Source organism: Notolabrus celidotus, chromosome 5, assembly GCF_009762535.1.
Source record: "Notolabrus celidotus isolate fNotCel1 chromosome 5, fNotCel1.pri, whole genome shotgun sequence".
Taxonomy (NCBI): Eukaryota; Metazoa; Chordata; class Actinopteri; order Labriformes; family Labridae; genus Notolabrus; species Notolabrus celidotus.
The window spans coordinates 15,623,304-15,641,489 of NC_048276.1; the positions used below are offsets into that span (position 1 = coordinate 15,623,304).

The 18,186-nt window shown below is 40.6% G+C and overlaps 2 protein-coding genes across 12 annotated transcripts in view; both read right to left on the reverse strand.

Moving 5' to 3' along the window:
- msi2b (musashi RNA-binding protein 2b) overlaps positions 1-7,686 on the reverse strand; it is a 345,174-nt gene extending 337,488 nt beyond the window's left edge. For 8 of the 10 annotated variants that reach the window (XM_034683451.1, XM_034683448.1, XM_034683449.1 and 5 more), the window contains exons 1-4: positions 2,578-2,778; positions 2,210-2,250; positions 1,834-1,915; positions 1,204-1,288 (exon numbers count right to left, since the gene is read on the reverse strand). In XM_034683451.1, the coding sequence (XP_034539342.1) occupies positions 1,204-1,288; positions 1,834-1,915; positions 2,210-2,250; positions 2,578-2,639 (270 nt within the window). In that variant the 5' untranslated portion in view covers positions 2,640-2,778. Of the gene's footprint in view, positions 1-1,203; positions 1,289-1,833; positions 1,916-2,209; positions 2,251-2,577; positions 2,779-7,186; positions 7,333-7,513 lie in introns of those variants that run through there. The other 2 variants (XM_034683452.1, XM_034683446.1) reach the window with 2 other exon arrangements.
- Positions 7,687-13,498: 5,812 nt separating this feature from the next.
- On the reverse strand, positions 13,499-17,413 carry LOC117812575 (oligodendrocyte-myelin glycoprotein-like). 2 transcript variants are annotated; one of them, XM_034683441.1, is made up of 2 exons: positions 17,115-17,413; positions 13,499-15,991 (listed from the first exon to the last, which is right to left on the reverse strand). In XM_034683441.1, the coding sequence occupies exons 1-2, from the start codon at positions 17,120-17,122 to the stop codon at positions 14,590-14,592; spliced, it is 1,410 nt and encodes a 469-aa protein (XP_034539332.1). In that variant the 5' UTR covers positions 17,123-17,413; the 3' UTR covers positions 13,499-14,589. The 2 variants fall into 2 exon arrangements, with proteins under 2 accessions (XP_034539332.1, XP_034539331.1); XM_034683440.1 differs by having other exon boundaries at positions 13,499-15,994.
- Between the last annotated feature and the right edge of the window lie 773 nt (positions 17,414-18,186).

The following is an 18,186-nucleotide window of genomic DNA, read 5'->3' on the forward strand; positions in this document are numbered from 1 at the left end:
CATTACTGCAAACTTTGTAGTTGAAAGTACAGGGAGGAATAAGAAGTAAGGTCCACTCCCCAACAAAAAGCACATTTTCTCACACTTATGCCAATCACACTTAAGAGCTTAAGAATACGGTTTACATCAGCAGTAAATCTTACATTTGCATTACCTTCCATATCATATACAGATCTAATGATGTCAGTGAATATCCTTCTCACACAGTCCTGCCTGAGGTAAAATCAATTTGTCTTTCAGAAATCTTAACTATTTCTCCATCTATGGACTTTTGCTACTCCATTTCTAACTATATTTGCATTTCTGGATAGCGACCCTTTCTGATGTGAAATCCCTGACAAATATAATTTCAGCTTTCTAATCCATCCTTTACAGTCATCTCTCAAAAATGACTGTCAGATGCAATTAATTATCTACTGACATTTTTCAAGAAGGCAAGTCAAATCCACAATAGTTTAAAGTTTTTCCAAAATACATGCATGTGTGTTTGTGTTATCAATTGTAGTATTTGTGGAAGTAAATCCAGACAGTTCCTTTGAGCACAACATGCATTTGTAATGGTCATGGACTAATGCTGTGTTGATATAATTTGACTATAAAGTTATTTTAGATTACAGTCTACAATTAGTTTCAATAGCGTCTGTGTGGGTTTTTTTTTTTTAGTTGCTTATTTCTGCTTAAATTCTACTGACAAAAACAGAACTCTGATTTTTGACAACAGGGAAATATTTTTGGAGAAAGTGTTTTTCTGTCACATAACAGCAGCAGTGTATCAGGCGTGAAACAATGCATTGTCTGCTGGGTCAAACAACAACGAGGCAGCGGGCCTGAGACAGCACGCCCTTCAGTGGAACATGAGATATGTGTACAGTGCACATGTGGCCACAGCGAAGAAGAAGAAGAAGGGGGGCGTGTCAGCCCCATTCATCCAGAGAAGTGAAAGTGAACACATAATATTCAGCCTGGAGTTGTGTTTTATTGCCAAGCTTGGCATTGAAGGCACCATCGTGCATTTAGCCTTTATGCATGACCTTGATCTACACCGCCTGTTAACTTTAGGAGGTGTTCCCCACACACACGCGCACACACACACACACACAGGCCTCAGGCAGTTAAAAAGTCACACACTTATGACAGCATGCAGAAGAATGCAAACACAAAAACAAGGAATACATACTTAAAGTGTAAATGAAATTAACTCACCGTCTTTGAGTCTAATTCGTGGTGTTGTTGAGCTAAGACTTTATCTACACTGGCAGCATCTGTAAACGTAACAAACCCAAATCCTCTGCAAAGAAAAGACAAAGACAAAAGCAACGATTATTTACCAACAATGTTTAAATCCATATGAAAAAACATTACAATAATACTTCTTGCAGTGTAAATGTAAAAAAATAAATATTGTTACTTGCTGCAATAAACTGGTTTACATTGACCTAGTATTCATATGACCTTAATATCATTACAATATTTCTCTTTCAATGTATTTATAATCCACATTGATGGCACATTTGAAACAGTCACTGAGGACACCGCTGCTCATTATTTGCTATGTTACAATGTGGAGACGACACTACACCAACATTGTGGTGCAGTCACAAAGTCAATGTCAAATTGCATTCGGCTGCAGCTTTACAGCAGTGAGCATTTAAGCTTATCTGGCTTGCTGTGAAACCACACGCAGGCGCGCGCACACAGAGGGACACACACGAACACATGCGCGCGCGGACACAGAAACACACATACACGCTGGATTAACACTAAACACGGACAAAGTAAAGCGACATCGCTGCATGCAAGTGGGAAGGAAAAGTAGGAAAGCCGTGTATTTACCTTGAGCGTTTTGTCGTGGGGTCTCTCATCACCATACATTCTCTTATTTCTCCGAATTTACTAAAATAGTCTCTAAGGCTGTCTGTGGATAGAGAAAATATGTCGGGTCATTTGACAGAAACATATGGGCACATGCTGTTGTCACTGTATTTCAAAAAACACCCCGCGATGCGCATAGGGGTCGAATAGAGGACTTCAGATGGACGGAGATCAAAAATAACATCGTGCGCACACACTAGTGAGATATCCCATACAGTACACTACTGCACGGTGCACATTCGCACATACACCGTCAGCAGCTCCACCGAGCACTCAGTCACAGCGACAAAACAACAAGAAATACTGGATACGCTGTAAAAGAGAATAACAGTCTCACCTGGTGAGGTTTGCCAGCTGAGGCCACCGATAAACATTTTACTGTAAGGGGAAAACACAACAGAAGTGAGTCCAGATGTCAGTTCGGCCATTTTGACGACTAACTACTTCTAAAAGCGACCTTAAAGGATAAAGGAAGACTATGAAAACACATTCGCGCTTGGTAATTACAGTGTATCTGACATGAAAGGGGGAGGCCACTCTCGCTACAAAGCTCAGGTCTTTAAAACTGCATCTGGAAAGCGACCCGTGCAGCGTTTAAGTGCGTACTGTGGGGACGAATCCAGCACGGCAGTCGAAGTCCTCTCCAAGATGTTGTAACATGAAAAAAAAATCGTACCTAAGGATTAAATTCTGAAAGATTCTTACCCCGGGTCATGTTGTGAATCATTTAGGCTTCCGGATGTGGCTTGACTCCCGTCTCCTTCCATATCTATTTCAAACTATAGGCTGGGACTACAGTCACAGTGACAGACACACACAGATACGGCAGGAGATATGCAAAGCCCCGCTATGAGAATATTACTGAGCCGGGAATGAAAGCGTCACACGTGGGATCAGCTCAGCCCCCTGCTCCCTCCTCCCTCTCTCGGCATGCTCTACCTTGGCCCACAGGGGGCGGAGCCTGCCTCTGTCACCTAACCAATCCAATTGACGTCAATTCAGGCAATCTGCAAACCAATCCTCCGATTTGTCATTTAATTAAGCAATAAGCCACTAGAGGTGAAAGTGGGTTATTGCTCATCTAAGTCAGTGGACACACACAAATAAAAAAAAGAATACTTTGTCTTCTAAGTGTTGCTCTTCACAAGCAATGTGTTCATATAACTGTCCAAATGGAAAGTAAATATTAACAAAGCAGCAATGCATCAGTCTTTACTAATAACAATCACTTATTCTTCCACCCTGCAATATAGTCCCACACTTAATAGCAAGAAGTAGGACAACTCTTATTTGTCTGGTGTTATTAAAACTATCCGTCTTGTTATTGTACAGATGTGTTTCATGTACACATTCAGCTTAAAGCTGCATAAAATGTAAACTGGTGCATACATTTATTCAAAAGTTATAATGTGAAACAGGTGCAGTCCTTTCTTTATGATTGTCTTGTAAACACTTACAAACAATTGCAGAGATTGTCTTAGAAATGTAAACATCATTTGAGGTTTTAAAAGAAGGTAATTACATAGTTGCCATGGTATTAGTAGTGTATACGTCTGAGAGGTGACTCGTGATTAGTGCATTTCTTCTAGGTGCACATTTAATGGCCATTTGAGAGAGAGATCAACATTGCAACCACGCAACTGATCCAGCAATGTAGGACTGCATTTGTCAACAGTGTATAATAGAGTAAATATGAAAACTTCAAACACAGCTCAGCGTGCAGAGAATATAGGTTTATTAAATATAAAAACAGCACTTTTCCACTCAGTAAGATGGGCTGATTATTAGTGAAACTCTCCAGAGCCATAAAATCTGTGTTCAAGCTGGTTCAAATCCTGCAGAGAAAGATCCCTGAGCAACATGCTGAATCTCTGTCGCTGACCCCGATGTCTGACCTTTGACTGAGATATTCATTATGAAAGCCAACAAAGAGTTTTCCTGTGGGGATCAATAAAGTATAGTATGCATACATACGGAGGAGTAATTATAGATCTTTTCATGTAGATGACCTGTAATGAGCTTCCAGCTCTGCCCTCTGCACACTGTGTGAGAAGATAAGCTGCCTCTGCCCCCTCGTGACCCCACAGGAGAAGAGGAAGACGCAGGATAATGAATGAATGAATAAAAGAACATGCATGACATATGCCGTGGGAAAGATGCTTCTGATGTACATTATCTGCACAGCATGCTCTTGATAGAACATGAGGGAGGGTCTCCTGTACAAATTAGGCTTTAATGATACATTATACATATGTTTGTATACAGATATTCAGTTGTTTATAAATGAAGTTTCCTTTCAGCTAAGCATGAGAATACTTGCTGAAAATACTCTGCAGGAAACGTGACTAGTGATCTTATTTCATTATCCGCATTCAGTGGAGTTTTTTTTGAATAGGCCCGTGTGTGCTCACTGTTCAGGCTAGTACCAGAGGGAACGTCTTATCTGGCCAGGCAGCATGTTTTTGAAACAATGACTTAGATAAAACCCAAATAACAACACTTTTGGCAGTTTAACAGCTACAACTCTTTCATTAGTGAGGGGAAACTACACTGTGCAGCTGTCTGTAGCTCTAAACAGAGGTAAAGGAACATTTGGATGCAATTCTATGTAGCACAGGAGTGTCAGAGAAGATTGAAATATGACACCTTGTGCGAAACTATTACTTAGTGCGTCCTCTGTTTTATGCAATTTGCCAAGACATCAAAGATCTATTTCACATTTTCTGTAATGTTTGGAATTGTCCTGCAGCTTTCTGCCTTAAATGTGAATGTAAGAAAATTACATCCACTCATGTAGCTGCAGAGAAACAGAGAAAGAAGAGATAGGGAGGATATAAATTGATGCTGAATCCAAGCTCGGAGGAACAACAGGCTTTAAAGCCCATCACAAGGTGTGCAAAAATCACAGTGGATTTAACACATGAAGAGCAGCCTCTGTTTTATGCTCAAATAAAATCTCTGGGATCCCAGGTTTTCACAGTGTGCTTGTGAATTATTCTGTGTTTTAAACATAGTTATCATTGCCTTTCTATTCGCAGTGATACCATGGAGAGAGCAAAGTCAAATGTGACAGAGACGGAGCATGATGTGTGACGTTTTACTATATCTTGTCAAGGGTTGTGAACAAGATTTGAACACAAAACAAGCTGATGCCACAGTAGACATGCCTTGTTATACCTAAGATCTAAACCTAGCACTACTGTCAACTAGCATATCATACTTCAGCATATAACTTTCACTTTTTAGGGTGAAACTAGTTCAAGGTTTAGGTCTCTGGACCTTTTTCTACAATGATTGAAGGAGAAACATGTATAGATTTTTGAATTAGCTTTTAATCTGGGCAGCCACAACTGCCTGATAAAAGTGCCTTAAATGATTTTTCTTCTTTGGAAGTAACTTTAGGTGCTCTGACAGCCCTGCTGTTGGAGCAGTTAGGAGTTCATTGAAGAGGAAAAAGGAGGTTTATATTTACTATAAAGTATGTGCAGACACATTTTATTGAAGTAAAACTCATAACGTCATATAAGCAGTTCAACAGTGACAGCTTGTCGGGTTGTTCTGATTAACAATTTGATGAAGAACTTCAAGAAATAGTCACACTTTTCTTTTCTACTGGTTTCAGCTTGTCTGTTTCGAATTACAATAATTCACTTTTTACTCTCTATGAAGGAGAAATGCTAAATCTTCCTAAAATCCTTGAGTAGTATTATTGAAACCGTACCCTGCATTCAGTGTCGAAAGATGAACCTCTCTTCAATAGGGAGGAAACTCAGCATGCAAAAATGCTCGTAACTAACCGAGCCTTTGCATGAAAACTGGAGGATTTGGGGATTGAGAGTGAAGTAAAATTGATAGTGTGTGAAAGAGCTGAGGGGGGAAAGAGAAAGAAGGAGAAGCAACAGACTCGGTAGCAGTGTTGTGAGACGCTTTTTTGAGAAGGAGCCATCCTGTTTCCTATTGCAGTAATCGTTTTGCTCTCTCTGAATCTTTGCTTGACCTTGGACTAATTCATGCATTACTCTATATAATCCATGCATGTGAAAAATATTCAATCTTTCAGTGCATTCATACACAAATATGACGTTAGTAACACAATTTCTAAGTAAACTGGCATTTTAACATTTCAGCATGTGTTTAACGCCTCACTGACATGTGAAAGAATCCAGCATGTATTGATTCAACACTAAAAGAGAGATCAGACCCGTGAATTTGTTCCGGGTATTATTCAAACACTCTAGAGACGTTAATTTTATCCCTTGTATTTTATGAATGATTCCATATTGATCACTGTTGCTTGAGAAAACAGTATTTTGCCCAGGAGGGCCCATTACACTGAAATCCAGAATCCAGAGGGGAAGCAGTGCAGAAAAGCTGCAGATGTGAACAAATTGTCTCCCTCTAGTGTCCTCTTCTCTTTTCTGCTTTTTTTTTCTTTCTCAAAGCTAAAGCACCTCTCAGAGTGCAGGGGGGGGGGGGGAGAGCCAAAAGGAAACATGCATAATTGACAGGCCTATTTCAGGAATTAGCCACCCACCTAACCGCATGTCTACCTGCTCTTTCATCCTCTCTGGAATTACTCAGGATTTTATAAAAGTCTCTTTCAGCCATAAAGCAACGTTTGATAGTTAACAGATGGGTTTAATGAACACGCTTGTTGTCATCACTGATTTGTATGTTTTCCAAATGGTGGCTGTGTTTTCACCTTGCTGAGTAATAATGACATGTCAGGATTGCTGGGAATGTGCACAAGCTTGGTACAATTGTCATCACACAGAGAAACTGTTTGAAGTCAGATCAGTAGGCAGGATGTTCTGGTGATGAGTGATTTCTCTCCCCCTTATTATGCCCTCTGTTACTACGCAGATGAGTTAATTAAGCTGAGCCAGAGGCTATGCACTAGCATTCCAGGTAGATGTGCTGCTGTGATATTCAGACATCCTCGTTATTAAAAAATTAAACGGTAATATTGAGCTTTTGAATATCTTTAATGGGTAATGCTCCTGAAAGCTTGCAAATTATCCTAGCAAATGTAAAAATTTGATATTTCCTGGAGACAAGTGCGCAAAAACACCTCAAGGTAGCATAAAAAATAGCTTGTAGTTGCCCAAAGGATCACTGATTTTTTTAAGCATTGCAAAATATCCTAAGCAAAATCCCACAGTGTTTCATTTCTAGTGCAACACATAATTCTCCACTGACAATACTAAGCAATTCGATGTGCATTTTTGACCTCATCTCTAAAACCTCATTTGCATGTGGGGCTCTTCAGACCAATCAGGCTCAAGCACAAGTGGAAGATGACGACATCATTTACCTGCTCCACTGGGCTGGGAGATAAGCTCGTGCCCCTGCTGCTCCCCGGGATGTTCTGTCTGCTGTTTGGACGACTCAGGAGAGAGAGCTGTGTGTTACAGATGATGACGAGTGGCATTAAAGCAGCGCGAGGAGCCATCCCATCACCTGTACAGGCAGCAGAGGAGAGAGAGATGTGCGTGTTGGCCTTTAGGAGAGCTTTGACGAGGCAGAGGAAGGTTCACACAGGCTGCATGTGAAACTGTCCCTGTCGTGTAAGTCCTATTGAATTTATGGGAGTGTATCTTTAATTCAACCTTTATTTTAATCTTTACAGTAGCCTACTTACTAGCAGGTATCCGTGAAAGGAGTTCAATAAAAGCTATATAGCGAATCGTGGTCAGGTGTCAGCTACATGGCTCAGGGCTTACAACGGGGCTTGTGTATTACGCCACGCCCCCTTTCCCAACACCTGTTTAAAAGTTTCCGGTGCAACAGCCCGCGAAAACGGGAGTAGACAACAATTTTTTTTTCCTAACTTTATTTAAATTTGACATGACATGACATTATTGCACATCGTAGCCTATAAATTATATGGCGTAATGTTGAAATATCCGGGGTGTTTTCCAGACAACAGTTACAGTATCTATTATAAGGTACAAATAAAGTAGCAAAATATTAAAGCTGGGGTCGGTAGTCAGATTTAGATACATTTTTTGTTATACTGGTTAAAATTATCTTTATGTCCCGATGGCAATCGATACATAATGTGTTCTTCAGACGGAGTAAACCTGGGAAAACACCAACCAATCCCTGCCTTTGGGAGCCAAAATATGAAACCAATCAAACCCCGTCCTGCCATTCTGCCCACCTCCTGCGCGTACATTTCTTGTTTGTTTGTGTTTTTAACATTCACTATGATAATGTTTTGGTGTTTTCCACAGACTGTATAAAATATGGACGTAGTATCCGTGACGTCACCCATCTGTTTCTGAAAGCACTGTTAGCACTGTTTTGAAGCCAATCTTCGTCAGCCATATTGCTGCTGTCAAGCGATTGTGAGGTAAAGAGGTGGGCTTTGAGCCTCCTAGCCAACAGCTACAGTGTTCCCGCCTGTCAATCAAGTCAGCTGTGCCGCTCATTGAAAGACTTGTAAATCTCAATACCTTCGAAATTGCCGCGTTAGAAAAAAATTCACCCCCAATACAGTGTGTGCCGATCAAGAAATGAGCTATCCAGACTACACTCGTCTTTTGTACCAGGCTGTAAACATGTTTATCAATGCTGTAAAGATCGGCTTTTTTGAATTGGTGTTTATGTGGTTTCCGGTACTTCCGGAGCCAGCCTCAAGTGGATCCTCGATGAACTGCAGTTTTTTTTTCCCGCATTGGACTCATATTTTTAGACCTGAAGTTGCCGCTTGGTGTAAACTTTCATATTTACAATTTTGCAAACTAAAATAAAGTAATTTGTATGCATTTTCTGTAGAATGTGTTTATAGAAATGAATGAAGGAACAATTTTTGTTTCCACCGTCAAAATAGCGTTAAATAAATTACAAATAGGGTAGCTCAGATATGCTAGCTAAGCTTTTTTAAATCAGTTTATTCTTGATTAGATTGTTGCTCATATGTCAGTATATGCATAAAACAATGACTAGGTGATAGTTTCTAAAGTATTCTCGATTATATTTTTTAACATGCTGCGTCTGAAAAAAAAAAAAATTATTCTGACGCATTCTAAACTATAACAGTGTAAACAAAATTTGGTCAATGAAACGCTTGCTTTAATTTCCTCCCCTGTAACATGACTTTAAGTCAGCAAGTTATAAACCTTACTTAAATGCTGTAAAGAGTCATCATTGTCTAAGGCAAGCCCTCTTACAGTTCTATATTATCACAGGAAACAGGTTTAAGCAGAAACAAACAGCCCTCTTGTAGCCATTCCATTAAAAGCTTTTTATACAATCATAAGGAGAAAATCCTAAGTTTGTACGTTATATTTATGAAAACAAAGAAGGTGTAGACACACTTATTGATGCATGATGCCTGTATCATTGATACATGGAAACTTAAGCTCCCAGAAGAGTTATCTTTTCTTTTTGTAATCCATTTCTTTATATGAATGCATACGGTGCTCTCTGTCGTCTGGGTCAGTCTTTGTTTTTCCACCAGCCAATTCTCTCTCCCTCCCTTTTTGCTTTATTTCTTCCCTAACTGGCTGCCACCATATATTCTCTCAGTTGCCAACCACTTCTTATTCTGCAACCACTGACCTTAACAGTGACCTTGCCTTGTCTGTGCCATTGAGAGGAGAGCCAGAGATACCATATCCTCAGCCTCCCCCCTCTATGCTGCAGGCTAGATTTTTTGCGTGTCTCATCAGTCTTCTGGCTGCTGGAGTAGCCTTGTTTTATTTTTATTTTTTTCACATTCTTACACATTTTGCTTTTCATCTGATCACTGCCACAGCTGGAAAACATTGCTCTCGAGCACAAAGGGATGGTGAGCCTTGGCATATAGACCCAAGCTGTCAATACAGATTAGGTTTATCAGATAAACTTTATCTGCAACATTGGAGCGTCCTTTGGTTGGGGAGCAGCCTAATTCTGGGGTACAATTGTTACTGTGACGCAGGCTCTAAGGAGGGGGAAATTGGCAGCCATTGTTTTGGCCAAAAGCAGACTGAAGTGGCCCTTTCAATGCATGTCACCCTTTATATCAGCTTGTTTGTAGGCCCTGGTATGACTGGGTGTGCATTACAACTGAAGGTTGCTGGTTATCCAAAATACTTCTACAATTTTCCTGCCTGTGTCTGCAAAAAGTTTCCCTTGAATGTGGGATGCTATCCTGCCCTTGCTCTCAGTTTGTTTGCTAGTGCAATGTTCAGTGAGAAACCTGTAATTCTATAAAACTTGTAAAAAAATTTTTACAATTGGCGTAATGTTTGTATTTTCTTTTTATATTGAATTTCCTTAGAGTACTGAATATATTGATGTAACATATACATTTGCATATCAAAATTATTTCAGTATTTGAAAAAGCAGTGTCTCTGTCCCTTTATAAATACAATCTTTTTCATTAAAAATAAAAAGGCTGTGTTGTAGTTTCTGCTAAACTTTATTTTCAAAGTAGTTTTATTTAGCTTGTTAACCCTCCTGTTATGTTGCGGGTCACATTTACCCTTTTTAAAGTCTATTTTAGGTAATATATGCCTTCCAAACCAGCTAAATGCAGCATAAAAATCTGGGCAGCATGTGGCAGAAGAGGTTATCAACATAACTTCATAAAGAAAAAAAAAATTAAATTCAAAGTGTAAAATAAACAAAAATCTATGTCGCGTTAAACTATTGTACCTATATTTAGGGCTTTCCGATGTACATTACAAAAGTTTTAACATTAATTTTAATGAAAAATGAGTGAGTTATCCTCATTGAACCATGATCTGTGAGAATTAAAGAACACCAGTGGACTAAATCTTGATTTAAATGGTTAGTAATGGAGTTAATAATTAGATTTAAACATTATTGCTGTTCCAGAGAAACGAACATAACAGGAGAGTTAAGCTTAACATCCTTTAAGTCGATAAGAGATGGTTGTTGTTAGGCGATATCCTGGCAGGTACCCCATAAAATGACACAAAAAGACAGCAAAACATGCTGAAGCTGTCATAATGCATCTGAAAACAATAAGCAACACGTTTCAGCATATGATGCATTTTATTCAAAATCAAAACAGTGGTTCAATGATTGACATGTTGAAATTTTACGTCCTGTGATTGCTGTAATTTGACATGTTTTGGTTTAATAAGAGGTTGAAGGAGGGGGTGTATTTGAGACAACTGAAGGCATTTTTTCCCCCCTAGAATGGTAAGGGGCGTCTAACATCCTGGTGGAGACAGTCATTTGCAATGTATTTGGGACACCCATTCATTTCTGTCCCATCACCACAAGAGGGCACTTTGAGCACGTATAATCAAAAGAGAAACTGATGTCATTTGTGTTTATGTGTCTCTGTGTGTATTCATGCAGGAGGTGCACAGTGGCAGGCCTCTTGTGTTTTCTTTTAAGGAGTGGTGAGTTTAAAGAAATCACACTCAGGTTCACCACCTACAGCACAGAGACTCTCTGGCTGCTCTTACTGAAGGGAATGATTACTGAAGGGTAACGGCTAAAATGCTGTTTTCTGGACTCCCTGTTATTTCTGTAGACAGTTTGAGAAAAAAGGGTTCAGTTCCAGACTGAGTCCTAGAACCTGTCAGCTTGGTTGTGAGCCGGTTTAGTGAGCGTTTCATTGCAAATGTGATCAAGATACATGAGGTAAAAAAAGCATAATCACCTGCATTAAAACTATAATAGACAATGTGATGTAAATCCTGTGATATGTCGTTAGTAATCCAATAGAGACTTAAAGGTATAGCAACACAACAGGGCAGAGGGGTTACCAGTGAAAGAGGAGTACACTGACGGTGAGTCTTATCGAGTGTGGCTGAAAGCATGAAAGAGAGCAGCTCACTCAGAACAAGCCGGGGTTGAGGGATGAAGAGGGGAGGCATGGCAGCAGTAAATGATGCTAGCCCTCTACACCTTGTCAGTTATTAGGAGACGCCAGAAGAGAAACTGACAAAGCTTTGTGTTGTCTACAGAGAAAATAATTGGCAAGCAGGCCAGCTCACCACTGGCACCTAAAGAACTTGGAAAAGATGTTTTAAAGTTCTGCAGCTAAAGGGAAGAAGGAAGATGAAATATATATGTTTGTCCTGCCTTTTTTTATGAAGATAAATGCTTGTAAGAACTGAAATATATGAGAGCAGCAACACTGCAACCAATCAACAGAGAGTGATGATGTGTGTGGCTTTGAAAAAAACTCAACAATACAAAAATGGTACAGATGGAAATAAAAAAAAACCTTGTGATTCATCTCAGGTTTGTCTTCTGATTCCACATTAGGACTTAAGGGGAAAATGAAATAGCTGTCTATATTTGCATGAAATAAATTTAGAGAAATTGAGGGGGGAACAAAAACTAAGTTCACTTTCTTTGAGCCCTGAATCATGCAGCACAAAAACCACAAGTTTTGTTTCTGTTGTGGCTTCTGTTACGAATCTATAAATACTCCAAATTCATTTTGCAGGTGCTCTCATTTCCTCTGTGAAGCATGGTGTGTTCTCTTTTTTCATTATTTCATTATGTTGTTTTTATTTAGTACATTTCAAAATAATATTAAAGCATTTCTTAAACCATTCAACTACTGTTGATTTCTCTCACACAACTTTGTAATCATGAACCCTTTTTTGGTCACTTACATGTGTTTAACACCTCATATCCACTTACACATGTCCATGGTGGCGAGTCCATAGGATTATCATTCCTATGGTTATCTAATATTTCTATCCAGAATTTTGCCTTAAGTATGTAACTCTTTCTGAGAGGCTGTAAGACAGTTTGCTAGCTTATAGCTATTTCCCTCAATTCAGTTTCTTATGGTGATGGTCAAGTGAGTTTGTATGGCTTAATTTAACTTCTTAATGTAGTTTTAACAAATTCTGGATCTAATTAATGTTGTTTTGCTGAGATATAGTTATGGTAGTGTTTCAAGCACATATTCCAAACTACTGAATGGCCGAAAATTGTCAAAATTAGCTACTCCCCCTATAGCTTCAGGTAATTTCGATCAGGTTTTGAGCCGTCCACAAGGAAGTGCACTTCCATACATTGGACACCAGAGGGACCATACATGTATTTGCATATCTACAGACATTAGTGGCATACCCAGGGAGAAATGAGGCACAGGTGTGGCCCAGTTTGTATTATATTAGATGTGTATGTATGTCATTGGTGGCTCACACTTCTCTGTGCCACACAAACCCCTGAGGATACTCTGGGTTCAGTGTTTCTGTATGTCACATGTTCTGAGTTCTCCTCAGGACATCTATGAATTAATACAAAAAGTATACTTTCTACTTTGCTAGTATCTATATGTGTCTGCATGCAGCAGGTGACTGAGTTTTACAAAAAGTTTTTTTTCCTATCCACCTACAGATAAGATTTTGTTTTTTAGCTGCAGGTGACTGTGAAGCACGTTATGACTGGAATGAGTGAGTTTGTGCTTCCTCTTACTAAGTAAATACTTACCTGAAAGCACTGAATCTGAAAACATCACTGTTCATGAGTTTGATTTATATAAACTTATATAGCTCCAACTGGGACATCATCAATGTTAAAGACTGAGGAGAGGTGTTGATGAATACAAAAGAACAGTCATGCAGTAAAAAGTGAATAAAATGTGTCAAAAGAAGAGCAGTTAAAGAAAAAAAATCACACAGTCATCATAGAGTGACACCTCAGCACATTTTATTTCACTTAATTCTTACTTTATCAAAGAAGTCTGTTGAGATGCATTCCCTATATTTTAAGCACCTTTGCATGTTCTTCAAAAATATAAAACCTGTAGGCTGGAACATCCCGCTTATGTACCCCAAATGCAATATGGAATATCTTAACATTTCATCTAAAGAAGCTGAGCATGTCTGAGCTTTAATGCTCTGCAGTAATATAGCATTAGGTTAGCATTCCTGGAACGTTCAATCACCATGCAGATCATTTTCACCAGCGTCACTGAACCATGAAGGACACTTAAGTCTGAGATGTGATCAAAATACAGAAGAAGTACTCAGAGTTTAACAAAGAGAGTGGCACAACATTGTCCAGTTGTTCCCCTTTGCTTCAAATCAGTGCTTATTTTAGAGTCATTACAAGTTTCTTATGTACACCCTGTTCCCAGTGTAAACTGCTACTCTGCTTAGAGAGAAAGGGAGACAGGCAAGCAGGCATAAAGGACATCTTTTCAAATGGGTAAAAGGCTCATAATATGTCAATCCAATATTTTACTTATTCCCTTTATTAGAAGCCAATGCATTGACATGAATTTAAGAGATATACTACCAAGACAGCAGCAGTCAAATCAAGACAATAGTTGTTGAAAAAAAATGGGAAAATGCAAAAGTAGATTTGTTTGCATGTCACAGCGATCTCTTGGTTAAAACGTGTAGAGTGCATCTGCTCCAGGCAACATTCAGCTCCATGATACCTGAATGTATAGTGCCACCATGTGCTAAGCTAAAATCATTACAACACTGTAAAATAGTAAACTGGACTTTTGTGTTGAGGTTTGGAAAAATGTTCATTCAAACAGGAAATGCATTTTTTTAATATTTCTTTTTACCAAGTATCATTAAAGTAGCATCCTATCAAATGCAATCTAGCAAGAGTTGTGAAACATTTCATAAAGGCTTTGTATTGTAAAGAGCCTTTTGCTGTGACATCTTGCATTACATACAAACAACAGTCAAACGTCTTGTGCTCACTTTGTTTGTGCTATGGATTCAGGGCAGAACACCATGCTGTCAATTGTTTTCTCTTTGTCTTTCATAGGACTGGTTGCAGAATAAGAAACAGAAGCACCAGGTTGTGCAGGAGGGTATGCAAGGAGCACGTAGCGTGAGCCGGGCTGCTGTTGCTGATGCCACGAGGACTAGAAGGATTCTGCCGTCTCACACTCCTCGTGCGAAGCGTGGTTGTTCTCTTTGTTTGTGTGGTGGAGCTCTCTGTTGTGATGTAGCGGCCTGTTGCAGGAGTCGTGTCAGCTCTGTTGGGAGTTGAAGTAATGAAGCTGGTGTCAGAAACTGAGGAGATGTCAGTAGTGTGGAGGGAATCAGCAGTTGTGCCAGAGACAAGATGGGAATCAGGATGTAGCATATGCTCTGCAACAGAAAGGTGGTTGATAGTTCGGTGTTTGCCTGTGCTTCTTGGTGCTAAGGGGCTGATGGGAGTGGTTCTAAAGTTATTGTGCTGGGTGTTCAGAATCTCTTCCGAGGTGTTGGGAGTGCTCAGCATAGATGAGACAGACAAGTACCACCAATCAGTGACGCTGGCTTCTTCTGGAGGCATGGAGCCCTGGTCCTGAGCACTTGCTGCCAAGGGGGGGAGGTTGTAGGAGGCAAAGTGCCACCCTCCAGTCCTGCTAGGGCGCAACTCTCCGCAGACAGGCTGGGTGTGGCAGGGGCAGCCCAGGATGTGTACAGGGGTGCGCTGCGACCAAGAGAGTAGGTAGGCGACATCCGCGTAAAGATGGCAGTCCCATGGGTTATCCCCAAGGGTAATGACTTTAAGTGACACCAACTTGTCAAACAATCCATATGGCAGCGAGGCAAAGCTGTTAGCATGCAGATAAAAATGGGTTAGCCTGATAAGCCGGTCCAGAGAGCCAGCTAGCACCTTTACGAGTAAGTTGTGGGACAGGTCGATAGTCTCCAATTGTGCAGGCAAGTTGGTGGGTAAAGTCCGGAAGTGATTGTGGCTCAGGTTGAGCATGCACAGATTGATCAGGGTGTTGTTAATGAAGATGGCCCGCTCAAGCTTGTTGTAAGAGAGGTCAAGCATACGCAGGTTCCACTGGTAGACCGTGTCATTCTTGTCCAGTAGCTGGAGCCGGTTGAAGGAGGCGTAGAGGTTCCAGAGAGATCGAGGCAAGCCAGTTGGCAGGTGGCTCAGACGGTTGTGAGACAAATCCAGGAAGCGTAGATGGGTGTACGTGGAGAGCTGGCCATCCAGGTTGTGGAACCGGTTGTGGGACAAGTTTAGGGAATGTATATTGTGCTGCAAGCTGACTGGCAACTGTCTCAGACCCCTCCAGGAGCAGTCTACCTCCCGGTGGCTGTGACTACAGGTGCACATAGAAGGGCATACTGCCAGGACTTGCAACCCCAGCGAGAGCACAAGAAGGAGTTCCAGAAGGGCCTCATGAGGGGGGAGCTTCAGCAGCACATGCCTGCTAGCAGAAAGACACAGAGACAAGGATGTTAGTGTTTGTCTGACAGAACTTCCTGGTGGTGACCTTGTCTTGGAATAGACAGCACTGTAACTCTGTCTAATCTCGGATAAAGTCCTGTATTTCAAGATGATCAAACCCACACGTGCAGAGACATCACATCATTGTTTTACTTTTATATTTGTGCAGGAATGTGGATGTTTCACTCTAATTGGCGGATTACCATGTGGTTTGTATGTTTCACCATTTCTTTAAGTGTAGGAATTATGCTGTTCTGGTCTTGTTTTCTTGGTCTTGATTCTGTCTCTGCTCTCTTGGTCATGACTGGTTCAATTATAGGTGGTCCTAGAACTTGTGGACACACTGTGGAAGTAGAAGTGATGCCTGCAGTGTGCTTTGAAAGTGATCATGGGAACATATCTCTGTCTGCCAGAGATGCAGTAACTGCAGTGCTGAATAAAAACTTGTTTCATCTTTTCTGTGAAGCTCCACCCTCTGCTGAGATCTCTCTCCCTCTCTCTCTCTCTCTCTCTCTCTCTCTCTCTCTCTCTCTCTCTCTCTCTCTCTCTCTCTCTCTTACTGTATTGTGCATTCACAGAAGGCTGCTTAATGTTTGCTGCACATCACTGCATTGCTTGCAGATACACACATTCACATTGAACTTACTCCTCTGACCCTGCAGGATGCCTGCAGGAAGGTTTTAAAAGAGTCTGTGCAGAGCTATTGAAAGAAATACATGTACTGTATAGTTACACTTTCCATAGAGAGTCAAAATGTGTCCTTTTCTGTAACTGATAAACATTTGACCTGGTCTGTAGGAAGATATTTCAAGTCTATTCAAGAATATCATTCATCACAGAGCCTGAGAAATCCCTGTAGTCATTTTCCCTGGCATCAGTTTGTGTCTTCAGTCATCAGAGCAGTCAGTCCCAGGCTCCCAGAGGAGGAGAAGTAGCTCAATAGATGGGTTTTATTAATGACTCCACAGAGAACTCATGCATCAGCTGCTGCAAAGGCAAGCAAAGACACGGCCAGGAGCTCGACACTGCGGTACATGTGAGTGAACCGGGGTGTGGCAGAATGTGTGCGTAAAAATAGTGTTTGAATTTTGTCCATAACTCACCTTCTCATCTTATCATTCCAGTCACTTTTCTTGGCTCCTCTTCTCTTCCCAGCCTCTCTTCTGTCTCCTCTCCTGCTGCTTTCAAGCTTGGGACCAGCTGCTGCTCAGCTCAAGGCGATTTTTTTTTTCAGTGCCTCGTAGATTTTGACCCTTGCTCTCTTGTCCACCGCAGGTTTTCTGAAGTTGTCCTCTCTGCCTGGCAGATTGGTCCCTTTGTCCTCTCTGCCTGTAATATGGATCTTTTTGGTTAGAGGGATCGTGCACTACTGCAGGCTCTGGATTTACTCTGTGCAGTGGGAGTGAGGGAGTGGAGGGGTGTCGGAAGGGATGGGGGTGGGGGGGTAAGGATAAATGGAGCGCATATTGGAAGGGTCCATGCACACAAGGCTGCTGCAAAGGACACTCCTCTTTCAACAATCTGGACTTCAGTGTGCAGTGTGACAACTATTGTTGTGGTTAGATTAATTGACTGATTTCAGTTCCATTTGTGCACAAAATGAATTAGACTCACCTAAAATCAATATTCCCCCTATCTTAAGTTTCCCTTACAAAGTAAAATCCTCTTTTATTTGGTGGTTATTTTTTCCTGTGTAAATTCAATGGAGCCACAAAAACCTTCAAGATTTATTGCAGAGGACTCCTGTCCGCTGCAGCTTCCTATCTGCTATCAGCAATACATGCAGCTATCCATTCTTAACTGCACTGCTGTTCTACAAACACATAGCTAGCTTGGATTTTATGGGGAAGTTAAATGAGGATACAGATTGTGTCAAGAGGTATATAACCTATTAAAATCTGAAGAAGTCAACACATGAGAAATGATATATACAACTTAAATTGTACAAACAGCCTTTATACACTGTTTTGTTCCCCGCTTAAGGACAGACATGACAAAGCTTGCCCTTTAACTTTGGGCATTATTCATCATGAATGTTGTTATTTTGGGAAAACTCAAAGTGATTGTTTTTCTTGAATTAGAGCAATGGCTCCCAAACTTTCTCTGCAGGGTCGCCCAATATGTTTAAGAACCCTACCTTCCCACACCTTTTACATCGACCCATAAACATCTCTT